We start from the raw sequence: 27392 nt of genomic DNA, 5'->3' as shown, positions 1-27392 counted from the left end.
TTCTAGTGTAGAGCACAATTTTTCAGTCATACATGAACATATATATATTCATTGTCACATTTTTTTCTCCATGAGCTACCACAAGATCTTGTATATTTTTCCCTGTGCTATACAGTATAATCTTGTTTATCTATTCTGCATTTTAAAATCCTAGTCTGTCCCTTCCCTCCCCCTTCCCCCTTGGCAGCCACAAGTTTGTATTCTATGTGTGAGTCTGTTTTTGTTTTGTATTTCTGTTTTTTGGTTTTTTTCAGATTCCTCATATAAGCAATCTCATACGATATTTTTATTTCTCTTTCTGGCTTACTTCACTTAGAGTGACATTCTCTAGGAACATCCATGTTGCTGTAAATGGCGTTATGTTGTCAGTTTTTGTGGCTGAATAGTATTCCATCGTATAGATATACCACCTCTTCTTTATGCAGTTGTCTGTTGACGGACATCTAGGCTGCTTCCATGTATTGGCTGTTGTAAACAGTGCTGCTATGAACATTGGGGTGCAGGTGTCATTTTGAAGTAGGGTTCCTTCTGGATATATGCCCAGGAGTGGGATTCCTGGGTCATATGGTAAGTCTATTCCTAGTCTTTTGAGGAATCTCCGTACTGTTTTCCACAGTGGCTTTCCTTGCTTCCCTATCCCACTCTTAATGACTTAGATGCCTTCTTTTACAATTTTGTGTTTATTTTATTTGTAAATCATGAGTTACCACTTTTCCAGTTATGAGTTTCTCATTTCTGTAGCATCCTGCTTCTTTTCTATTTAGAGTAGACCTTTCAATATGTCTTTTAGCATGGGTTTAGTGTTGCTAAACTCTTTTACTTTTTGTTTGTCTGTGAAATTCTTTATCTCTCCTTCTATCCTAAAGGATAGCCTTGCTGGATAAAGTATCCTAGGCTGCATCTTTTTTTCATTCAGGACTTTGAATATATCTTGCCACTCCCTTCTGGCCTGTAGTGTTTGTGTAGAGAAATCAGCTGAGAGCCTTATGGGGGTTCCCTTGTAACTCACTCTTTGCTTTTCTCTTGCTGCCTTTAGGATCATTTCTTTATCCTTGACTCTGGCCATCTTGATTATGGTATGTCTTGGTGTGGGTCTGTTTTGGTTCTTCCTGTCTGGGACCCTCTGAGCCTCCTGTACTTGGATATCTGATTCCTTTAGGTTTGGAAAGTTTTCAGTCATGATTTCTCCCAATACCTTTTCAATCCCCTTTGATCTTTCTTCCCCTTCTGGAACCCCTATTATACATAGATTGGTATGCTTTATATTATCCCATAAGTCCCTTATATTGTTTTCATTGTTTTTTATTTATCTTGCAGTTGTTCTGATTGGGTGCTTTATATTGTCTTGTCTTCTAGGTAACTAATTCGTTCTTCTGCATCATCTAGCCTGCTTTGTACAGCCTTTAGGTCAGATCTCATCTTCAGCAAATGAGTTTACTAATTCTACTTGGTTCTTCTTTATAGCTTCTATTTCATTTTTGACATATTTTATATCTCTAAACACTATTTCTCTTAGTTCCTGCACTACTTTGATCACTCCTTTTTTGAAATCTTGATCTAGTAGGCCATCAGTGTCTATTTCCTTGATTGTGCTTTCAGGGGATTTCTCTTGATCTTTTAATTGGGAGTGGTTCCTCTGCTTCTTCATATTGCTCATATTTCTCCGGCACTGTGGCTTAAGGAGTATCAGTTATCTAATTCTTCTGGAGACAGTGTGCTCTTAATGATTTTATTGAGAGGTCTTTGTGTTTTTGCCCTGTTTTGTGAACTCAGCTTGCTGTTTCCAGAGGCCCTCTGTTGGTGCCCTCGTCTGTGCTGCTCCCAGTGGCTGTCAGCTAGCAGACTGCGCCCCGTCCTAACACTAGGTCAGGAGCTGAGCTCTTACCCGATGGGTGGGCGGGTCACTCCCCCTCCTGATGCCACAGTCAGATGCTGTGCACAGGGGGAGGCAGGTGGGCGGATTGCACCCCCTCCCAGCACCGTGGTCAGGTGCTGCATTCCTACCAAGAAGGCATGTGGCCGCCTGCCCTCTCCTGGCGCTGGGTGCTCCGCTGCCCTGCGCAGCTGCCTGCTCCACCTCGGGTCAGCACTCCGAAGGCGGGCTCAGGGAAGACCACGGAACAACCCCGCCCCTGCTCCATGCCAAATCTCAGCTCCTTGTTTGTCTTGGCAGTGCAAGTTCTCTGAGGTGCCAAGGCAGAAAGATCCTATCTGCCTCAGGCTGTGAACAAGTCTCAGTCCTGCCTAGGTTGCAGAGCCCCCGGGTGCAGATTAAGGTCTCGGCCCCACCCCCACCCCCACCCAGGCCCTGCGCACAGGAGGAGATGGCGGCTGTGGCTGCACCCTGCCTCTCTTCTTGCGAGAAGCGTCAGTAATGGCGCAGGTCTGAGGAGACAAAGTCTACGACGCCCCTCCCCCACAGGGCACACCAGCCATGTTGCTTTGCTTTTTTGCAATTTATGGGGGACTGAGGTTGTTCTGCTCTGTATCCCCTCCCAGCCACAGTGCGCAGCACCCTGCAGTCCCCCGGGGCTGCCTCAGTGCAGCCACCCGAGTCCTCCGTCTGGCTCGGGTGGCCTGTCCGGCCCCAGCTGCCAGCTTGCGTCTTGGGCTGGGTGTCGTTTAACTCAGTTCTGTCGCTCAAGGGGTGCTCGGGGCAGATCTGAATCTCAGAGGTTCCCTCTCTGTCCTGCTGGCCTCTCATTTTAAGAGGAGACACCCAGCAAATGAGCACAAGTCCTCCTTTATCGCTCCCTCCCCGCAGGACTGGTCCCGCACTGTATTGCTTTTTCTTCTTTTTTCCTTTTCTCCTACCAGATTTTTGGCGTCTTTGTCTTTCAAAAGGGCAATGTTCTGTCAGAGTTCGGCAGGTGCTCTGGTTGGCTGAGTAATTCTGTAAATGTGAGTTTTGGTGTATTTGTGGGAGAGGGTGAGCTACGAGCGTCCTTATACTCCACCATCTTGCTTCTCCTCTGCTACTGTCATTTGTAATAATTACTACAATTAAATATTGTTTTGGCAATAACTACCTGAATTTATCAATTCTTTCAAGTTTATACAAGTGAAATCTTCTATAATTCTTGCAATTCAAGCTAAAATACCAACTCTCCGGTAAAATGTCCATGTCTTCTCTGGAAATTCTCTCCTTTATTAAAAACTAGTAAGTTAAAATCCAGATTACTGAAATGCTTGCAATACAAGATAAAGTTTAGAGCACATATCATGGAAAAAAAAAACTGGGTTTGGGGCCAAGTCTGATAACGGTAACAACAAGTGAGCGCTTGCTATCTCTTTTATTCTTATAATATCTCTGTAGGGATCATCTGTATTTTACAGATTAATAAACTCAGCCTCTAATAGATGAGATGCAAAGTCATTCTGCCTGAAAACAACCAGGCCCTTTCCACCATACATGCCACCTCTCTTCAGACTGCTGCGACCAAAGCAACCTCTTAAAGAAAAAAGTAACGTGAGAGAAATACTCTTATTTTCTGTTGAAGACTATGTGAGATAAACAGGATTGCTAGAAGAAGTGAAATATCATGTAAATGCATAAAATATTATATAACTTTGTCTTCAAATATCTTTTTAAAAGCCTGACCCATAATAGTGAACAATGCATGCATTAAGATGCAATCCAATAACAGGTAACTTATCAGCTTCTTTCTTGCCCATGAGATAACAGTAACCTAGAGAAAACTTTATTATTGTATGATAGATCACATAAAAACCAGATTATACAGGTGAGTGGGATATTGAGAAAACCATCTGGGAAATTAAGAGAAAGTGGGAAACTCTTCTCTTAATTATCTAGGTAATTGTCTTAATTCTTGATTTCCTTTTCTCAGACTGATTCTGACAAATTGTAGAAGGATATGCCTAGAACCCCATCTTTTTGCTCTATATCCTATACTCCCTTCACTTAAATTTTATTGTCTCTACAGAAAACACAACAATGCAGTTCAATGAATTAACCAGAATTTATTGCCCACTTTGGGCCAAACACTGTGTCAAACATTCCTGTTGTTACAGGAAGAAAGGCAGAGAAGACAGGCATAGAATTGACATAGAAAAGGCACAACTGGGGTGGGAGATGGGTTAGTGGGAGCTTATGGATGCTCTCTTCTGATTATTTCTGTTTTCTCAGTAAAATGAGATGAAGGCCATCAGCTGAGGGTGAGGATGAAGGAAGAGTTATTGGAGATTTGAGAAGAGAAAGTATGAAACAATTGTTTCTCACACTAGAAGAGAGAGGAACTAAATTAGTAAGATCGCCAGGAAGCACTGAGGGCTAACTAGATGTTAGTGATCCTGTGTTTAAAATGAGACTCATAAGCATTTTGAGCATTTTTTCCCAGCCACATTTATGTAAATGCAAAGTAGTTAGAAAGTTGTATTTAACCAGGGTTGGAATTTTGCTACATGATTATGACAAAGTAAGAGAGGACTGCAGGACTGAGGGTGTACACCAGGGAATGAGTCCAATGAGGGTGTTGGGAGACAGTGAAAAGATAGTAGGCTCAGTTGATTTTAAGTCCCAGTGGGATTGAAGTCAGGGTACTAAGACAGTGAGCTCGAAGGGTAAGTGGTGGAAGTTGAAGAGTTAGATAATTAAAATTTAGATCATGGAGAAATTGAAGCTCTTGGTAATGGCTAGATACAGAGCCTGAGTATGACAGTGGGCAGCTGAGGCAGAGAGAAGGACAAGGTCATTGGCACAAATAGCCAGAACAGAAAACAGAATGTGAACAATACAACAAAATAGACAGCAACAAAGCTGTATAGGAGACTTCAAGAGAGTTGCTAACTGGGGTGGGACTGTGAAAGGAATTAACCTTTAAAGGAAGGAAAAGGCATTAGAGCAGAGCACTGAAAGGTTTCCAGAAATGGAAAATCTAGCTGCTGGGGAAAAGGAGGTTAAAAATACAGAGGAAGAGAGGACATTTTAGGCAGAGGAGATGTTGTGAGCAAAACAGGGTGGCTGGACGTAAGGAACAGAATAGCACATGTGAAGGGAAGAGAACTCAAAAGTTAGACACAGCAAATGGAGGACTTTTCTTTTAAAATGTAAATTAAAATAGATAAACAAGAAGGACCTACTGTAGGGCACAGGGAACTACATTCAATTTCCTGTAACTAGCTGTAATGGAAAAGAATCTGAAAAATATATATGTGTGTATGTATATTTATAAGTGAATTGCTTTGCTATACACTTGAAACTAACACTGTTAATCAACTACACTTCAAAAAATAAGAATATAAAAAAATGTAAGTTATATCACATCCTTTCCACATTTAAAATTGTCCAGTGGGTTCATATAGCCCTTAGAATTGTAACACCTTGCTGTGGTCTTCAGACCCTATGATTTGGTCCTTGCTTGTCTCTGGCTAAATTTTCTCTACTTTTCCCTGGACCTGCTGTGATCCAGCACATTGGCTTCGTTTCTTTCATGAACTCAGCAAATTCACTCCTGTCCCAGCTCTAGGAATTTGGTGACACCTGGTTGCTCTTTCCCCAATTCTTCTGGAAGATGTTTCCTCACTATTCATCTCTCAGCTCAAATAGCATCTCTCAGAGGACAACTCCTTGTTACCCAATTAAGCAATCTCTTCCCCCGGCCTCCAGTCATACTCTGTTCATTAATGTGTTTTACTTTCATGAGTTGAAACTTACTCTTCAGCTTGTTTATTTTCATTTCCCTTCCACTAGTCTGTGAGCTCCATGAAAGCAGGAAACTTGTCTGTCTTGTTCACCATGGTTTTTCCAACAACAGAATCAGTTTTTAGCATATAATAGGATCTCTATAAATATTTATTGAATGAACAAGTGAATGAATACCAATCTAAAGTGTTTACAGTCTATGTAATGATAAATATCTGAAAGTGTTTGCACATTATCAGAACTGTATATTTAGAAGATAAATTCTGGCTGCAAAATTGTAGAATGTGTTTGAAGGGAAGTTATCATAGGAGATAAAGAGATCTATTAATGGCTACTATTATTGTCCAGATAAAATACATTGAATGCTTGAGGTAGAATGGTATTAGGGAAATGCAAAGAAGGTACAAACAGGAGAAACAATTCTAAGGTAGACTGATTAGGTGAAAGAGCTATGGAGAAGGAGATACTCATGATTTCAAGGTTCAGAGAGTGGGTAATCTAAAAAAATCTGAATAATCTTATTAATACATATATTTGGGGTTTTTTTTTAAGTAAAAGGAGGTAAAAGGAGAGGGGAATAAGAAATAAATGACTAAACTGGAAAGAAAGTGATAGAACAAGATGGGGCAGAGGAAACAAGCAGAAGGAAGAAAAAAGACAAAAACCACTATGGGACAGCAAAGAAAAGATCACTGAAGATGTGGAAAATTATATTTTTTTGTATTATAACTTTTTTTGATTTGTAGATAATACATTAGTTTGTGTTTTAATGTTCAAAGAAGCCCTGACTCCCTGTGGAACTCAAAATTTGTTGTTAAATAGCAGTGGGAAGAGACATGATTATAGATAAATGATGCTTAAATGAAAACATTAGCAAGAAGGAAAATATACTAACAAAACTGAAATAGTATTAGCCAAAGTGGGTGGAAAGTACTGCTCTGGTCAGTTATTTTCGACAGCCCAGGTCAATGGTATATGCATTCTTTTGGATCCTCATCAGGTATTAATTACCTCAGTACTCTAAAATCCCCTTCAAGGAACAACTTTCCACAGAATTTCACCATGTAAATTTGCATTAATGAGCAGAGCTCTGAAGAGTAGCACTCTTTGACCTTTATTCCCTTTTGAACTATTATCAACTAAAACAAGTTATTTTAATTATATTCTAATTATGACATCCATCAACTTTTCATTTATGAAACATTATGTCATTCTTATTTGCCTAATGTGGGGTTATGGAAACAAGACACACAGCTTGTCAGAACACGAAACATAAAAAGGAAGCACAGATCTTCATTTAATCTTTTGCACAACTTTTAATATTTCTACCTACATCACAGATTTAATGAAAGTCTCATCGAATTTGGTGGTACAATTAAAAAATGATCATCATCATCATTGCTAAGCCACTGTTATTATGAATAATGACATCACCATTTCCTGATATGTGCATATCAACTTTCTTCTCAAGTTGTGCTGTCTTCTTTAAGCAAAGAATTAAAATCCCCAGCTAGATGATTCACCCATCTTGTCTTGACTTAAATTTTGCCATACCCATTATTTTTGTCCAGTAATTCTTTCCCCATGGATGCTCTAAAATGTGCTCACCACATAATGCCTACTTCTGAATCCTGTGATTACTCTTGAAGGTTCTGGTGTCCTCCCTTTCTCCAACCGTGGAATTTTTTTTTTTTTCAATCTGCTGGAACTCTCCATGGGGATAAGCAGGGCTTTGCTAGGCTCCCAAGCTTCTTCCCTATCTCTGTGTAGTTTGTGCCAGTGTTGCCACTCAGATTCTCAGGTTGTGGACACCGGTTCTCACCTCTTTCTTTCATGTGCAGTATGTCCACGATCCAGCACACACTTTCCACCAGCTCACTCCATCTATGTAAAAACTCCTTGATATCCTTTATCAGCTGTTTTTGATAATATAGATAGTAAAATAACAAAAATTCCTAAGTCCTCACCATGTTTTATTTACTGTTCTAAGTGTCCTTCCATGTGACTCATTTAATCTTTTCAACAAATTCCACAAGGTTGGTATTGTTACCCCCATTTTACCAACAAGGAAGCTGAGGCACAAAGAAGTTGAATGATTGCCCAAAGTCCTGCAGTGGGGAGTTGGGATAAGAACTCAGTTGGGCTGGCTGCAGAACCCACACTCTTAACCACCATGCTGAGCAACTTCTTTTGGAGACCATGAGCCCTTCAAATCATATGGCCATTGCTGTGGCAGAAAGAAATTACCTTATTCCTCATCTTTGAATCATCGAGTGACAATATTTTAATTAAATAAAGCATTTAGAAAAAACTCCAGGAAAAATAAAAGATGTTAGGGGAAAGAACTTGAAGATGTACCTTGGTCAAATATTGTAACATTGAAAGAAAATGGCTGACACTGAAAAGAGCAGAAAGAGTTCTTTCCAGTCTGCTGCGCTTTGGTTCAATAATCCCCTAAGAGAGAGTCTGGATCATGAGCCACTTGGAATTTAAATGAAGGTAGGGGAGGGATTAAAAGGATGACATTTTTCAAAAACACTTTGACTCTTTGTGAATGGTTTTCCTGACTGACTTGTTGAATAGGTAGTTTTTGTTGCTGCTCTTCTTCACTTTGGCATGAACATTTCAAAGGTGAGGTCACTTATATTTTTCTTTTATTTGAATGCCATAGGCTTCTCTAAGGCTGGATATTCCTATCCTACAGTGAACCTGTTTATACTCATCTTGTTGGGATAGTTTGACCAAAATTAAATTCTCTCAATCAGAAGGACTAGGGGGAGGGAGAATTCAGGAAGGAAAGAGGGAAGAATTGTCCTTTAGAGATTTTTAAGTACAAAATTTATAATTATATTTTGATTCCATAAAAATGCTTTATTTCTCCTCCTGCTGTTTTTGAAGAAATTCATCTCTAGCAAAACTCTCTGCTAAAAACAGCTTTTGTGTTGCAAATACCTTATACCACATTACTCTAATTAATAGACAAATATTTACCAAGGACATATGAGGTATAAACTCCACCAGTATGGAACAATCATTGAAACTAGTCATTGAAATTAATCACTGGTTAAGTTAAACTTAGGTGAGCACTAAAATAAATCAGGGAGCAAAAGTTATTTTCATTTTTTAAAAAACATCTAGGAATAAATATTTTAGGGCATGTCTGCAGGGTTAAGGAAATGAACTCAAACAATTTCTCTTTTATGGCCTATCCATAAAATGGTAATTTAGTCACAGTGATGTTTCTGGAGTTAGAAGTGGAATAGCTCAACAGAAAACCATATCCTTTTGATGATGAAAATTTTGTTGCAAAACAAGCTCCCTCTTTAAGAATGCTCTTCTGTACCTGATACAGAGTGGAGGACAGTGAGATGATGGGTCCAGCATTTTCAAGCTTTAAAGAATTATTATTTTTCAGCAATTATTTCCTCCAAAAAGAAATCATTAATCCTCTGAAATTCTCTTAGAAATTTTCTTCAAATCTGGCGGCAATTTTTGTACACTGTGCTCCTCCTTTAAAAGACTCTAAGTTCCTTGAGAGGAAGGCTTATTGAAGACCCTCCTTTATGTTCCTCTGTGTTTCGTACATAGTAATGATCAATAAATATCTACCGAGTTAACTATTACTCTGCATTAAATTCATTTCTATTCTCATTCATAAACTCTACTTCCTCAAATAACATCCTTGAGAAATCCTTGTCCTTGTCCTTGTGTTTGTATATGCTGTTCCCACTGCCTGACAATTCCTCCTCTTCAGCCTTCAAGGCCCAGTTCGAAGGACAGCTTCTCTAAGGCAAAACCATTTGTACCTACTCATCCCCCCATAGCATACTGGGTATAATTCCATTATGACATCTATCATTTGTATTACAGTAGTTACTTAATATGTCTCTAGATTGTACACCTTGAAGGTGGGAGACTACATCTTATTCATCTTTGAATCTTGAGCAGAAAGTGGCACACAGAAGAAACTCATAAATTTCAACTGAATGAGTTCATGACTGCCCATGATCTTCTATTAATACAGGTGATAAATATGTTCACCAGCTCTTGTCTATGCCCCAGCAGGATCTCAGCTCTTCTAATGAAACTTCAGATGTTTGCTGATTGTGATACTCTTGTCATGCCACCAACCAAAGAGTAGCAAGCCAGAGTAACTTTAGATCCTTCCAGAAACACAGCAGAACTCAGAATTGGTGCTACCTGAGATACTTAAGGTTGATAGTTCTGGAGTGGGGAAACTGCCTTTAGCTTCTTTTCTCAGATACAGAAGCATCCCTACTCCTTTCAGATCATTGATACCCAAAGGCACACCTCAGTTAATATCTTTAATTTTTTAAGAAGGATCTATTTTCCACTTTGGCAGTACTAGATACCAATCCCAGAAAAGGCAATTCCTTCTTCTTCTCTTCCATGTCTAATTTTTAACTGAACAAGAGCCAGTACCTTTAACTTTCAGAAGCATAATCCCATTCAGCTCTCCCGTGGATCAGATCCTCCTAGACAATCCATGTCAGTCTCACCTCTGTCACTGTTTAGACTTGGTCTCTAGACTGTGGGCCCTGACATGAGGATGGAGACAGAGCTTTGCCACATCTCCTTGCTTTCAAAAAGTTTTACTAAATACCATTTATAATATCACTTTCATGTTTTTTTGCTATGTTTGCATACTACTGATACTACTAGTCTTAATATTTTTCTTTAAGTTGATTCATTATTTACTCAAATAAACATGGCTTTGCCCTGTGCAATATTACCTATAAAAGTCACAAGTTTAAAATCTTATAACCTTATGAAACGATACTTGTTATATCGCATCAGTGGGTCTCATGTAGCAGAGTTCCTGAGTCCAGAGTCCTGAGCTATCACTACTTATTTGTTCATTATATGAATGAGCTCTTCTTGGTTTGTGTATTACTTCTTCCATATAGTTCTCTATTTCCTATTCTTCAACCTGCTGTATTTTAGATGTTCTTCATACGCCTTACAGACTACGTGTCCTATAAATCGGGATGATGGATATAAGAAGTATGAAAAGAGCCCCAAAGCCCAAGTCCTAGTTCCAGCTCCTCCACTATTCAACTCTGAGGTTTTAGTAATCACTCTGAGCCACTGCCTGTTCAAGCTAGAATGAGGAGTGTCCCAGATGCCCTCACTCTTTGAGGCTATGATCTGAAGCACATGAACCAAATATATGGCATTAGTTCATTTACAAAGACAAAAACATTTCAGAAAATATTTCACAAAAATATATCTAGTATAATGGACCAGGAAACATAGGAAATAGTACCCAACTGTAGTGTAATTCTGACTTTTAAAATCAAAATATAAAGTAAAATCTTAATGAGATTTTTGACAGTATTTTGTTCTAATTTTTATAGAAAAATATACTTAAACGTCACTAAATGCAATAAGGGCTAACTATAAATTTGGGGGAAAAAAACTTATACCAAAACTATGTGAAACAAATTCTAGTGTTTAAGTTTTGCTTTTAATACACAACTCTTTCTCAAAAGGCCATCAATACGGGACAGAAGAAGTTGTTCACTGAAACCATGGACGATTGCCCTTATTATCACAGTTGCTGTGATGGTTCTAGCAATAATCATCGGGCTGCTTGTTTATTATTTGGCATTTGGTAAGACTCCATCTCACTGTATTATTTTGAAAATTTGAAGATCTAGTCAATTTATTTCAAAACCTTAATATGACAGAAAACCTTTATAATATTTTTAAATGCAATTTTCATTGCAATAATAATTTGCATATGTATACACACTTTGTATAATTCAATTTTCACATAAATTTGTCTACATTTGGGAAATGATAATTCTTTATGCATAAAAATTACTTCTAGCATTTTAAAATTTGACTTGGGTCCCATAATATTATCTCTTGAACAATGCAATAGATTCACATCATATGTTATTATATGGTTTAATAATACTGAATGTACCAAAAGTAAAAATACTGTTTTAGTAGAAATTCTAACTTTGAGGTCAACTTGTGGGAATATAATACATTCTATTATTATTACTTAATTAACAACTTAAATTTATGAATTATCACTAACAGGTGATAATTGTGTCAGGCCGTAACTGACAACCATGTGACTATGAGAATGTGTGATCTTCACAAAGGATTCGAAGGAGGTGTTGGCCACAGCTGTTAAGTATTTAATTCCCAGTAGTTTAGCAATTATAGGAGTTTTTTGTATGTCATCCCTTCTGATATTTGTACAACTCATACTAAAGAGAAACCATCCACTTTTGTTATCCCTTCCAGATCAGAAGTTTCACTATTACCAAGCCTCCTTTCAGATTCCCAGTATTGAATATGATCCTGATATTTCAGTAGAACACTCAAAAATTAGGACAGACCTGAAACAAAAAATCAATAATGAGGTAAGCCTGAGCTTTGCTGGCATCATTCCTACACTGACAATACTATTGTGAAAAAGGAGTTTAAAATAAAATAAGAGGCAATGTGAGAACCCATCAAACTGCACCTATGTTAGGGTTGCCAGACAAATATAAATGCCTAGTTAAATTTTAATTTCCTGAAAATATTCTTCATGCAATATTTTAAACATGCTTATACTAAAAAATAATTCTTTTTTATCTGAAATTAAAACTTCACTATTTTTATTTGCTAATACTGGCAATTCTAGTCAACATTTTCTCAGGAAAATTGGAAAAATACATTAACAAAGGATAACTGCACCATAGACTGAACAAGGCCAACAGAAAAATAGATAGCTCAAATACCAAAAAAAAAAATTAGAGTTATCTAGAAACATAACAATCATTCAGGCACAAACAACATTACCACATATCATATATTAAGCACCTACTGTGTGTATGACCTAATGTGTGTATGACCTGATACATTTCCTATTAGGCAACTTATACTGAACATTCATTCCTGAAAATATCCCACCAAAACACACAGACTAGCTTTTTAGTTGTATACACAGCTTCTACTGAGCCTAGCATGGACCAAGGATGAAGGATCATTTTTATCAGGTTCAGAAATATTTCTTTAGCCATTTTTCAACCCAATACCAGAAGCGGATGAAATGAGTTGAAGGATGCAACTGAGTGGGATTGGCATGACTTCAAAAATACATCTTCAGGAAATTTTGATTAGGGGGAAAAAATCAGAGCAGGATAAAAAATATTTTGTTTCAGGAAGCAATACACTGAATTAGAGACAGTCAAAGCTTTGAAGTCAGAACATCTAGGGTCATATCCCAATTTTACCCTTTGTCAGCTTATCAACTTTGGGAAAGCTATTTAACCCCTCAAAATTTTTACTACAAAATAGGGATAATTTCATCCACTTTCCTGAGTTATTCTGAAGATTAGTTAATATTGTGAATAAAAAGCATTAGGGGGGAGGGTATAGTTCAGTGGTAGAGTGCCTGCTTATCATGAACAAGGTCCTGGGTTCAGTCCCCAATACCTCCATTAAAAACAAACAAACAAACAAACCTAATTACCCCCAAAAAATAAAGTTAAAGTAATATAAAGTATGAAAAATTATGTCTAAATAAACGTTAGCATCTGTTTCCTTTACTTTCTGAGAACTTTTCATACACCTCTCCTGGAGCACTTAACACTTTGTTACATCATTTTATTTTCTATGTCTATGTCCATCTGGATTGTGAAGGGATAAGTCTACTTATTCTTGTGCCTGTCACAGTGTGTGCCACATGGTGGGGCCATAAAATACTTACTAGGAGATGACTAGCAAATGAATGCCCACTTCATTAGTATTGGTCCTGTCCTCTAGAGTATAAGTGGAAACAGCATAAAGAAGGGAAGTAGATTAATTTGGATCAGGAGTTGGCCAGTTGTTTCTTTAACACCAAATAGTAAATAGTTTCAGCTTTGCAGGCCAACTGGTCTCTCTGCAACTACTTAAATCTGTCAGTGTCATGCAACAGCAGCCACAGACAACATGGCAACAATCTCTGTGGTCTAATAAAACTTTATGATGGACGCAGAGTTGAATTTTGTAAAATTTTTAGATGTCACAAAGTATCATTCTTCTTTGGATTTTTTTCAACTATTAAAAATTGTGAGATGATAAGCCATACAAAAACAAGTGGCTGCCTGGATCTGCCCTACAGGCTATAATTTGGTGACCCCTGATTTACACTGTAAGTTATAGTTTTAGCAAGCATTTTCCCAGAAGAAGCAATTAAAGCCAATACCTAAAATGAATTTTAGAGACTTCTTATGGAGTTCAATAATCTAGACTTTATATACTCACTTGCCATGGATAATGCATAGTTCAAAAAGCTGTGTTTTAAGGGGAAACAACAATAAAACATAAAATTGGAAAGAGAATGGAAGGCAAGCAGAAAACATAATAATATATGTAGAATATGAAATATAAATATTATATATAAGTATATATAAATGTATGTAGGAAATCTGGAAGTACATATGCCAAAAATGTAAATAGAAGATTCCCTATACCATGATTTTGAAATGATTTGAAGGCTTTTCATCATATTTTGTTGTATTGCTTGCCTTTTTTTTAAATTGAAGTATAGTCAGTTATAATGTGTCAATTTCTGGGGTACAGCATAATGTCCCAGTCATACATATATATACATATATTCATTTTCATATTCTTTTTCAGTAAAGGTTATTACACAATATTGAATATAGTTCCCTGTGCTATACAGAAGAAACTTGTTTTTTACCTATTTTTATGTTTAGTGGCTAGCATTTGCAAATCTTGAACTCCCAAATTTATCCCTTCCCACTCCTTTTCCCCCGGTAACCATAAGATTGTTTACTATTTCTGTGAGTCTGTTTCTGTTTCATAGATGAGTTCTTTAAAGTTCTTGTTTGCTTTATATAACTTTTTTACAATAAATATGTATGTTTTTTCACATAAATATGCATATATGTATATAAAACTATTGCCTTAAAAAGCAAATGTCCCTTCATAGTCAGAAGAAAAACACATGACCATTCCTTTTTTTAATAAGTATTGATTTCTCAGTAAGTTTATGCTCATCAGCCTATCCAATATGATGTGACAAGGCACTTCACCAGAGAATATTTCACCGGTCGAATCAGAGGAGTCAAAAACACCTGTTCAACATTCACTCACTTTCACAGTTTGGCAGCTCTTCTCTGCTGATTTGTGGAATTAATTATTGAGACTCAGGTTCACATAACGTTTGGCATACGATCAGTCATTTTTCTAAGAAGCCAGCTCAATGAGTCAATGGTAGTAAATAGGTCTGTAAAACCACAGACTCTGTAATAAGCTGTGGTTTTAATAAGAAATAATTTCTTCTAGGAATTCATACTACAGAGAAATTGTCCCATATAGGAATTCTAAAATGGTATACAAATGGCATATATTGTCTTGTCTTATTTATAAGTAATGATTTAATGCATTTTTCTTGATGACTATATTTATAATAAATATTCATTCATCTTTTCCCCATTTACCACAGGATCCAAACATGGCCTAAAAACTTTTACTAAAGCCTAAAAAACTGATCTTTCAATCATATCCATGAGGTTGATAACTAAGCTTGAATGACAGTGGGTGCTAAGTCCATTCATAGCAAGTTTTCAAAGAAACTCAGTCTCTGCACTGGCTTTTGAAATATGCAGCTTAATTCAACTCTATATCAACCATCTCTGACCATGTGACAAGCTATTCAACATTCAATTACAGGGGTGGCCTTTATGACAACAGGATTATGCCTCAATGAGCTTTTTGGGGATAGCTATAAACAAACTTAGAAGTAAATGCTGTTTGAATCACTGCAAGTTTTATACAAGCATTTTTATGATATATTGAAATGTGTGACATTCATATTTAACAGAGTCCTTTACTGTTGTTTTTTTTTTCCTTTTCTCAGATAGATAAAATATTTCAAAGATCCAGTTTAAATCATCATTACATCAAGTCTCATGTTGTCAACTTTAGGTAATCACAACTAATTACATTATATGATGAAAAGGCGACTTTGTATTATTTAGTTATTCTTCAATTATTTGCTTTGTGAATACCAAGGGCAAAAATAATTTTATACTATCACATTTAATTGTTATTCCTCCTGAATGGAATACCTATAGGGAGAGAGTTTCTTAACTTACGTAGAGATGAAATATATTCTACTGGTTGTCTCTTTAAAGACTTTTGCATTTCAGTTAAAAATTCTTACAATCACTAAAAATTCCTCTCAGTTTTACAAACATTTTTAACAATAAACAGATGTATGCATTTTTTAATCAAGAAAAACATATATACAAAATTCATGAATTTAACAAGTGGTCTTGATTTATTTATCCAGAAAAAAATTCTAGAATTCTCAGATATTCTCCCCTCCCTAAATATGACCAAGTTTTATAAGCAGGAAATAATTCAGGTATTAACACCTACATGATACAGAAAGGGGAAAATCCATGACAATAAAACGTATAAAATATTTATGTTGCACTTTCTTGAAGATATAACTAATATTTAAATGAAAAGGTATAAAATAATAATTACTATGGCTATCCCCTCACTCATTTATTCTGGAATTTTTTTTTTCAGGTCAAGTAATGAAGGTTTGAAAACGGATGTATTGCTTAAATTTCAGTTTGTTTCTAATGATGCAGACACAGTAAAAAGGCAAGCTGATAACATTTTGCTACAGAAGTTGAGATTAAATGAAAGCTTCTTGAAGACAGATACTTCATCACCTTATCTTAGAGGCAAGAAATACCATTTTTCTTCCCTTGATACAGTTTATCATTTTAACAATCTTCTTATCTACGGAGAAATCTTCTTTATTTCACCATAAAATGAAACCACTTTTCATTTTTGTCTCTTACTTGGTAATAAATAAATCCCCACAGAATCAACACCAAAGATTATCTTTCTTTGGTTAATACGGAAACAATCATAAAATAAGAATTATATGATAACTCAAACAGTAGTATTTCTTACTTTTTTAAAGAAGAAGTCTTGGTCAAATTGTTTTAATTAATTAAGTATTCATGTGATAAAAACCTACATTTTGCCACTGATACAGTAACCCATAGTAACCCATATATAGTAACCCATATTTCTGTTGCAATACTCTCTCCAATCTGAATTCAGAGTGTAAGAGTGGTGTGGGCAAAGAAATTACAATATGTGAGGCACGAACATGATTTGGCTCCAGTGAAAGGAAGTATTTTTTCTTACACTCCCACAACCCTTCCTAAACACAAAGGATAGGATTGCCCAAGGGCGTGGAGGGGATAAGGAAGACAAAGATGCCAGACTCTGAAAGTACCTGTCTCAAACATAAAAACACCATCTCATTTGTAACACAGACACTTACCTGGGTGATAGATGTCTGGGGTCTAAGATTAAACAAAACTAATTATAATTCTTAGACTATTGTTAACCTTCTAGATTAACTTTGAAATTGTCATATTTTACCAGAACAGTGTAAGTTGTGAAATGAGATTTAAAAGCTGACAGATAATTACAAGTTATAAGTCTTCCCTAGGTACTCTTTCTCCCAAATTGTTCCAGAGGGCTAGAGCAGTTATATTATGTTTAAAGATGAGAAAACTGTATCATGGTTTTGGGCAAAGTCAGAAAGAAGAAGAAATAGCCTGAAGATAAGAAGTCTCTGTAAGTAATGTTTAACATTCAGTTTTGCTAGTCATGCAGATAGAACAGAGTAGACTCTGAATCCAACACACCGGGCTTTAGATACTAAAGACAAGAATTCCTGAAGGAAACATTTTGTTGAAGAGATGTAAGTATGTATGAAATTTTTGTTTTTAAAAAATCTAATTTTGATTTTCAGCTCCCATTAAGCCAAAGATTAGAAACTTAAGACTCCATCATTTTTGGATCTATGCCTCACCCCCCACCCCCACTCTGTGACGTTAGGGGACTTAGGTCGTTCAGTGTTACTTGATCAGGTTGGTCCATGAAGGCACCTGCTGGTGATCCATCCATCACTGGGTCTTCACTTGCCTGTCTAAGTAAGTTACTATTAAGACATTCCTTATCCCCAGGGAATGGTCTCCTCAGATTCATAATTTATCCTGAGACTTCTGTGCTTCCCAAGGGTACTTGGAAATTAATTTGTGTATTTTTAAAATTTTACTTCTCTCTGCAAAAAATTGTAATTCCTTGAAAATAGGAAATGTATCTCTGTAATTACAATCATATTCCCAAGATTAGCAAAGAACTTAGCACGAAGCAGGAACTTGGTATTTATAAAGTGTAGTATTTTTAACTCTAAATGAACTCAGTCTCTTGAAAGTGGGCATGAAACAAAAGCAGTCTTCTAAAATTAATAAATACCACAGAACACTGAGGAATCCAGAATTATTCCTTTTTTTTTTACATAGGGTTTTAAAACTACGCTTAAAAAAAAAAAAGGAGGGGGAGAGGTTATTACATATAAAATTTAAAAACCAAAAGTTGAGTTTCATAGGGTAAGAGAAATCATTAAAATACACAGTGTATAAAGAAAAAATGCACAGAATGCACTTCAGGAGAGACTGCAGAAACCAAGACTTAGAACACAGAAGACCTGTGACCCAGCAGTAAATGCAGTTAGAGCAGTTCTTGTTTTGCAAAATGAAAATAGTCACAACAGTGGAACGTATTCTTTAGGAAAATGTTTAAAAAGTTTTGAAAAGTACAAGTACAAACAAATTAATATAATGTATTATTTTATGGACTTTCTCAGGTATCTTTAAAAATGCTGATACGGGGAAGCTGAAGAACTGGGAGATTGTACCTTTCTAAGAATTGTTCACTTCTTCTAGCTTGTCCATTTTATTGGCATTAGTTGCTTGTAATAGTCTCTTATGGCCCTTTGCATTTCTGTGGTATCAGTTGTAACTTCTCCTTTTTTGTTTCTGATTTTATTGATTTGGGCTCTCTCTCTTTTTTTCTTGATGAATCTGGTTAAAAGTTTATCAGTTTTGTTTGTTCTCAAATAAACAACCTAACCTTACAACTAAGCAACCAAAGAAAGAAAAACAAACAAAACCCAAAGTTAGTAGAAGGACATCATAAAGATCAGAGCAGACATAAATAAAATAGAGACTAAAAAAAATTATGGAAAAGATTAATGAAACTAACAGCTGGTACTTCGAAACAATAAACAAAATTGATAAACCTCCTACAGTCTGTTGGGTGGTGCCAGGTCTTGGGGCTAATAGCCCAAGCAAGATGTCAGCTTCCAGGAGAGCTTATGCAGATGAATACTCCCTGATACGTTTGACACCAGCTTTTATGCCCCGAGGGTGAGCCACAGACACCCCTCACCTCCGCAGGATACCCTGTAAGACCAGCAGGCAGGTCTGTCCAAGGCTCCTACGAAATCATTACTTTGGTCCTTGGCCCTGGTCCACATGAGATTTTATGTGCACTCTTTACAAGTGAAGTCTCTGTTTCCCCCAGTCTTGTGGAGCTCCTACAATTAAGCCCTACTGGCCTTCAAAGCCAAGTGCTCTAGGGGTTCCTCATCCTAATGTCAGGTCCCCAGGCTGGGGTGCCTGATGTGGGGCTCAGAACTCCCACTCCCATGGGAGAACCTCTGCAATATAATTATTCTCCAGCTTGTGGGTCGCCCATCCAGGCAGTAGAGAACCCAAATATATCAAGTGTGCCCCTCCTACTGTCCCGCTGTGGTTCCCTCTTTATGCCTCCAATTGTAGAAGATCTTTTTGAGTGGGTTCCAGTCTTTCTAACTGATGTTTGTTCAGCAGTCAGTTGTGGGTTTTTTGTGTTTGTGAGAGGAGGTGAGATCAAGGTCCTTCCACTCCACCATCTTGACACGATCTCTGAAACAGAAGTTTACTAAGACGTATACATGGGAGGTAACTAGGGGAAAATGAGTAACTCAGAGAGGTGGCTTAGAATTCAGTGTTAGCATCTTCACCAAAGAACAGGAAATTTGTGGAGAAATGGCAGAACAAAAGAAAGCAGTTTTTGTCTTCTAGGAGCAGAGAAAAAGGCTAGTTAGTAAAGTGTGTTATGCAGATTCCTCTGGTGCCCTCTCCAGGCTGACAGGGTCTAAAGTTTTCCCCAGGGACTAACCTTTTTCCTTTCTTGTAGAGAGGAAAGGAGGGACACCTTGGTAATTTTATGTCCTGTTTTTAGGCAAATAGGGAACTCACAGAAGGCTTTTCTTGTATCTGCTTCTTCTCAATTACTTTCAGCTCAAAATAATTCTTGTGCCAAAGAGGCATTCTTTTGGAGTGGCATAATCTGTTACCCTTCACACTCTAGGGAGGATATAGGTGGTAGTCTTTTTTAAAAAATAATTTGAGTCAATTATGCTTGTTTTTTTCCACAATGTATTTAAAATGTATTAACTTTGCCTCTAACTCTATGTGAATTATCTGGGATCAAAGTCAAATAAATGTGATATTACTTTTATTCACACAAGCATAACCTAAAGCTTTTGAATATTTTAAAATAATTTTTCTAGTCTCAAAGTTTTCAGCCAGTGGCTCTTTTACCTTTTAAATTTAGTAGTATACTTTATAGCAGTTTTTATTTAGCGTAAGAATAAGTTAACCAGAAATGTTGTTTTTCCTATTTCACTTAACCCATTTTGTGGTTTGTTTTCAATCAAATAGTGTGCTATCTTCTTTAGCCATATCAAATATCCCACACACTATTCAACTAAATTTTATTTTAGGCAGGAAAGTGAGAACAGGAAAGAAATCACAACAAATCACAAATTTTAAAAAGCTGACTAATACTCTAAATATCATACAATCCAGAAAAAAGAAGACTTTTTAATTCATTAATTACCTCATATATCTCTATAATATCTTACTATTTTCCCCTTACATTTTCTTTTTGGCTGTATACTCTGATCACCTCTTAAAATATCAATCTTTTTTTTAACATTTTCTATAGAATAAAAAGATAACTCAAACTTTCTACCAGTATGCTTGATTTTTAAAATATTATTTTCAAATAATTATAGACTCATAGGAGGTTAAAAAGAAATTTAGAGAAATCTCATGCACTTGTACCCTTCCCCAGCCTTCCATAATACAGTACAATATCAAAACTAAGAAACTGAGATAGCTATAATCCACAGAGCTTATTAAGACTTCACAGTTACATATGAGTTCATTTGTATGTGTCTTTGTGTGTACAGCTCTATGCAATTTTATCACACATGTAGCCTTGTGTGACCACTACAATCAGTATATACAACTGTACAATATCAAAACTCCCTGATGTTACCTCTTTAAAGTCATACCCATCTCCTCTACCCATACTTAGCTTCTGCCAACCACCAATCCATTTTCCGTAATTATATTATTTTATGAATTTCACATAAATAGAATTATGTATTTTGTATCTTTTTGAGATTGACCTTTTTAGCTTAGCGTAATTTTTTGAGGTTCATCCATGTTGTATGTATCAATAATTTTTTCTTTGTTACTGCCAAGTAGTGTTCCATAGCATTCTACAGTTTAACCACCTATCCACTGAAGAGCATTTGGGGAGTTTCAAGTTTTGAGATTGAAATGAAGCCCAGTGAAGCTGCTATAAGCATTCATGTACAAGGTCCTTCATGAAAATGTCTCCATTTCTCTAGGATAAATGTTGTAGAGTATAACTGCTGGGTTGATAATCATTTTTGGTTTTGAAAGGAACAAACAAGCTACTTTCCAGAATGGCTATGCAACTTTGCATTCCCATCAGCAATATATGAGTGAACCAGTTTCTCTGTATCTTTGCCAACATTTGATGTTATCACTGTTTTTCATGTTAGCCTTACTGATAGCATTCCTACCTAGACTCTCTACTATTTAACTCATATTTTAATAAATTGGTATGGCATTAATGAATTAGATACAGTCATCCTTCCTGGCAAGCAATATCCTTCCCCATGGCAATGATTTTACAATTATGAACCAAGATTTTCCCAGGGTCCATATATTGTCAGAAGAAGAGTTTAATTTATATTTAGGCCTCTCCTTTTTGTAGGATTTTTTTTATTTATTTATTTATTTATTTATTTATTTATTTATTTATTTTATAATTTTTTCAGAGGGAGGAAGTAATTAGGTTGATTGATTGATTGATTGATTGATTGATTTTAATGGAGGTACTGGGCATGGAACCCAGGACCTTGTGCACGCCAAGCATACACTCTACCACTGACCTATATGCTCCCTCCTGTAGGATTTTATTTAAATTAAGAATTTCTTGATTAATTCAGTTCCTCCCAACCAGAAATATTCATGTTATATAGGTGGATTATTTTAAATTATACTTGTTCCATTGCTGAGCAATCATCTTTTTTTTTTCCAGATATAAATAAAGTACATGCAGAGCATATCCTGAACAGCTGTAAGTTCAAGAATATTATCAAGATGCATAAAATTCAAATACTTTAAAAATATTTCCATGTTTACTATTCCCCAAAAGTATATAATGTTTCTGAATGGATACATAATTTAACTCTATCATGGGGAAAAAACTGTTGCTAATAATTGGGAATGTCTATGTGAATGTACTTGCTGCTCTCCTCATAAAAGTTTCGCTGACTTTTTTTTTTATGAATTCCCTTTTATCTTATTTACTTATTTTTATTTGGTTCATTTTGTTAAAGCAGAAAATACTGCTTAGAATTTAATGACACTCTCTAACTTTAATATGTGAACTTTGACATTTATGCTGTAGTGGTGTAATGACTGTAATACTAGACAAGTATTTTAAAAGAGTACAAATGGCATTTTTCTACTGTAAGTAGTGTACATTTCACACTAAAAATTGTCAGGTATCACTACAGTAAACTACCTACAAGAACCGGACCCAGAAAAGTATGAAACAAATTTTAAGTTAAATTGCGGTACGTATATCAAGGAAGGTGTTTAAATTTTTTTAAGATAATCCCTTTTTCAATGTGAATAATCATTTCTGTCATATAATTTTGATTAATTATTTTAAGGTTACCATCTTTAACTATGTGCCAAAAGTACCCACACACAATTATAACTCCGGAAATAACCATCTAATTCCCTTCGACAGGTTGCGGTTTAGGGAGGGAGTTCCCATCCATGGAAAGAATTGCTAATGGTAATGTTGCAAAGAGAGCTGATTGGCCATGGCAAGCTAGCCTTCAGGTGGATGGTGTCCATTTCTGTGGAGCATCTTTGATCAGTGAGGAGTGGCTCCTGACTGCTGCTCATTGCTTTGACATGTAAGACCTCATTCTGTACCAACCAGATCACCAGTTTCACCTCTTTTTCTCACCTTCACTTCCTATAATTCTTATCCCTCTTTCATTGATCATCTTAGGCCCTAAAATGGTATTCATAATTGTCCAGCAGACTTATAAGAAGCAACAATTACTGAAGAATAGTAAAAAAAAAAAAAAAAAAAAAAGGAAAAAACTTAAAGAGTACCTTCAGTTCCAACTGCACATATAATCTCCAGCAACCTCAACTTTAAAAACAAGTCAACATTGCCAAAAGTTAAAGGCATTTACCAGTTTTCCTGAGATATCTTGTGGATTAAAAAAAAAAACTCAGTTAATAGTATCCCAACTTACAAACTAATATCTGATTATCCCACTTGAATTATCTTTGGTGCTGTGCTTTTATTATTTGTATGCCTTCTGAAGATTTAACATATGAGACACTTGGAGATAATAAAGAGATACAGTAGCCCTAGAGAAATTCATATGAGATGGGGAAATATTCTGGATAAAATTTTATCTAAAAAAGAAAGGATGCAAAAACAATATATAAAGTTTGGCTCCAATTCGCTCTCTCTCTCCCTTTCTCTTTTCTTCCCTCCCTTCCTTCTTTCCTCCCTTCTTTCTCTCTCCATAGATATACATACATTTATATAACTGTGCATGGCTATGAGTGCACAGGTGGGTTTACACATGTCTAGTTTTTTTTTATTTATATTTTTCTCAACTAATCGGAATTACTTTTACAACCAAAAATGGCAATAATACATTGTTTCCTTAAAAAAATACCAACTTCTCATCAAGGAAGGAGAGTAGTTTAAGCTATCTTAGTATGGGGGAATATGTTATCAGCTAAATGAAAGCAAAGCAGTCCTAAGGGAGAGGCATCAAATAGAAGGTGGAAGGATCCCAATCAACAACCACCTTAAACAATTTGCCCTTCTCCCACCCTTATGTCCCATGCTCATCCAGAGTCCTGGGCAACTTTAGATCAGAAATGATCTAATCCAACCATAATCTTTTAATCTGTAATCAGTTACAAAAACCCCAAACTCTGGATGGCTAGTTTTGGAACAACTCTAAGCCCTCCACTAATGAGAAGAGAGGTGCAGTCAATTATCATTCACGAAAACTATGCTGCCCATAAGCATGACGATGACATCGCTGTGGTGAAGCTCTCCATCCCCGTCACATTTTCCGACGACGTGCACAGAGTCTGTCTCCCAGATGCTACTTTTGAAGCCTTGCCTGGGAGTAAAGTGTTTGTTACTGGATGGGGAGCACTGAAAGCAAATGGTGAGTATCTCAGCAGAAACTCCCAAGCAAAAAAAAGAAAGCCTATCCCCCACTGGAATGGAGACGTAAAATAGGATACAAAATCAAAATATAGAAAATAAGAGATGAAGTAAAGATGTCCCATGACGTACATGGCAAAAACAAGAAAGAAATCCAGATATGGTGAACTATGAAGGCTGCTATTACTATTACATAGTACCTATGTTAATTGTCTTCTTTATGGGGTATTTTGGAAACTACATAGTCATAACTTTCTTTCCAAAAATAATTGAAGCATTTTTTCACATGATTTTTTCTTTCTGTTGCTGAATATGTAGAAATTCTGCTGTGGCTGCATGATACTTAAAGTATCTGATTTACGAGCAGTAATAATGATAAGCTTCTGTAATGTGTCATATAGCTAAACAGAAACAGCCTTAAACAAGCAATCTGAATGGCGCTCCTGATGCCAAATATTAATGGGGCCCTTCTGATGCATGTATCTATGGAACAGTTTTTGAGCCTGAGAATTTATAAAGTTGACAAGTATGGCATTTTATGACACTTACTAATACACAATGAACTGCAAAGACAGACCTTTAGATCCTAATGTAAGTTTCCAGTTCTTATGTTTCTTGGTTGGACTTATTATATACAATTTAATTTACTCTTGAATTTCTGATTCTTGTTCTAGATGCTTATTATGACACTTTAGTCTTATTTATGTACTTGCTCAGGGTATACCTTTTACCTGAGTCTTTATCAGATGGTAGTTAGCATTTTTTAGTAATAAAGTACTTTTTAATTAAGGTACATATATTGTTTTTTTAGACATGATGCTATTGTATACTTAACAGACTACAGTGTAGTATGAACATAACTTTCTATATGTGCTGGGAAACCAAAAAGTTTGTGTGACTTACTTTGTTGCGATATTCGCTTTATTGTGATTGTCTGGAACCAAACCTGCAGTATCTCTGAGCTATGCCTATATAGCTGTGTCCTTTGTGGTGAGGCAGATTTCCAGATAAGGTAAACTGTCACAGATTACCCCAGGTGGTGCCAAATGCCCCGGCTTTAAATCTAACATTTTCTCCCATTTAGCTATGTGACTATGGCTAAGACTCATAACCAGGTGAGCTTTGTTTTCCTCATTTGAAAAAGAGAATACTCATATCTATCTTTGGTGGCTGTTGCTAGGATTAAATAAGACAGTGAGTAAATGTGCCAAGCATGGTACATAGCACATGGAAGACATCCTAAATGAATAATAACTTACATAAATAAATAAAACTTACATCTGAAGACTGTAAGCAAGCCTACAGCCGTATAACCTCAAATACATGTTTTATCACTGGTCCATCCTTCTCAAGAAACAACAATTAATTATCATAAGCAACAATGTGGAAATTGTTCACCTATTTATTTTTTTCTTCTCTAGGTCCCTTTCCCAACACTCTGAGAGAAGCTGAAGTAGAGATCATAAGTAATGATGTATGTAACCGCGTTAGTGTATATGGTGGTGCTGTGTCATCAGGCATGATATGTGCTGGATTCTTGAGAGGAAAACTAGATGCCTGTGAGGTAAGAATAGACTTAAATTTGCAAAGTGAATCTGTTAACAGAGATGGCCTTCCTGAACACAGACCAATGACACTTCAAGTGACTCTATGAAATTAAATTGTGGAGAAGAGAGTATAAAATAGAGGGAATGGAAGAACCATAATAGTCCTTGTTTATCACTGTTTTGTCCAGAAACATATGTAAAAAATAATCACCAGCTGCAAACTAGAGCTCTGATTAGAGAAAAAGACTGCAAGCAGATGACAGAAACCAAGTCAGAAAGACACAAATTCACTGATTCAAGCCATAGTCATATCCAATAGTTAGGTATCTAATTCCTCTAATTGTAAGGCAACATGGGATGTGATCTGCAGTAGTAAAGACACAAGACTGTGGGACCCCCATAACTACCTCAAACAGGATCATTTCTCTTATTTAAAAAAAAAAAGTTTGTAAGGGGCTTCCACATAATACCTCTTTTAAATGAATAGGCTCATTGCTAAAAGATAAAATTAGAAGTCATTTGTCTAAATTTTGGGTTAAATATATGGGGAAGTCCTCATGATTCACACACTCAAATCAGTTCACTTGGCAGCAAAATCCTTTCTGTAATAAATGGTGCTCATTTGTTTGGATTGCCCTTTGCATATCTTCCTCCTCTCAAACCTACTGCAGCAGTGATACAGCCTCCCAGACACCTTCCTATCAACTAACGTGAGTGGAACAAGTTGAGATTCAAATTTAAAGCAAGAGACTATTCCTACCTAACAGAGTTAGGAGAGGCTTCATGGAGGAGGTGACGTTTAGGTGAGCCTTGAGGTTACCACTTATGTAAGAATTGGATGCCTGGACTTAGGTTCAGTTTGTGACCTCTATTGAGAGGAAACTACACAAGGATAAAACTGAAAACTTAGCTTTATTCACACTACTTTCCAAGTAAAAACATTAATAAAGATAAGCAGAGATAATAAGATAACAGAGAGTTAATAGATTTAATTATCATATTAATACTAATGGTAAGTAAAAATAGTTAGGTTTTCATACTTCAAAATATCAATTTATTAGACAACCAGATTCTGATTAACTCATGTTTCTGACATTCCTTTTTGTATGACATTGATATTTTTTCTTCTTCTTTCCTCCAGGGTGATTCTGGGGGACCTCTGGTTATAGCAAATGATAGAAACATCTGGTATCTTATTGGAATAGTAAGCTGGGGAATGGACTGTGGAAAAGAAAACAAGCCTGGAGTTTATACCAAAGTGACTCGTTATCGGGACTGGATTAAATCTAAAACTAACATCTAATGCAGCAATCACCTCTGCAACCAAAGTGCAAACGTCATGTGTAGTCTCTAGCAAATTGTGTTTAGTATGTACTGTGATGTGTATTGTCATCAGGTTTCAGATGCAAATAACCATGATCTGACAGCTCTTCCCTCAAATGTGAAGAAAGCAGGCTTTCTTTCACGTCACCTGAAGTGTTTTGCTGACCATGAGCAAACAAGATACTGTTAATGCCACAAAGATCTGCCATTGCTAAGGGTATCTGATTACCTCCTGCCTCACCTTTCTGTCCCCAGTACACACTTCCTGTTTTAGAATAATCCAGCAGTTTAATCAGATAAATACTAGCTGGCTAAATACTCTTTATTTTTCTCCTGACACAGCACCTTGC

General features: G+C 36.3%; 1 protein-coding gene across 1 annotated transcript; it reads left to right on the top strand.

Moving 5' to 3' along the window:
- Positions 1 to 3630: 3630 nt before the first annotated feature.
- Positions 3631 to 27138, top strand: LOC105101498 (transmembrane protease serine 11G). Its single transcript, XM_064489557.1, has 11 exons — positions 3631 to 3647; positions 10628 to 10687; positions 11176 to 11297; positions 11945 to 12063; positions 15558 to 15625; positions 16238 to 16398; positions 21989 to 22027; positions 22709 to 22880; positions 23914 to 24173; positions 25594 to 25736; positions 26861 to 27138. Exons 1-11 carry the CDS (start codon positions 3631 to 3633, stop codon positions 27020 to 27022), a joined length of 1323 nt encoding a protein of 440 aa, XP_064345627.1. The 3' UTR covers positions 27023 to 27138.
- Positions 27139 to 27392: the final 254 nt, after the last annotated feature.

Source organism: Camelus dromedarius, chromosome 1, assembly GCF_036321535.1.
Source record: "Camelus dromedarius isolate mCamDro1 chromosome 1, mCamDro1.pat, whole genome shotgun sequence".
In the NCBI taxonomy this organism is placed as follows: Eukaryota; Metazoa; Chordata; class Mammalia; order Artiodactyla; family Camelidae; genus Camelus; species Camelus dromedarius.
Note: the sequence above shows the minus strand (reverse complement) of the source record. Positions and strands in the feature narration are given on the sequence as shown.

Coding starts and splice junctions, on each gene's coding strand:
- LOC105101498 (XM_064489557.1), top strand. Junction 10,688..11,175: donor CGGGATGATGGATATAAGAA/GTATGAAAAGAG, acceptor CTTTCTCAAAAG/GCCATCAATACGGGACAGAA. Junction 25,737..26,860: donor GAAAACTAGATGCCTGTGAG/GTAAGAATAGAC, acceptor TCTTTCCTCCAG/GGTGATTCTGGGGGACCTCT.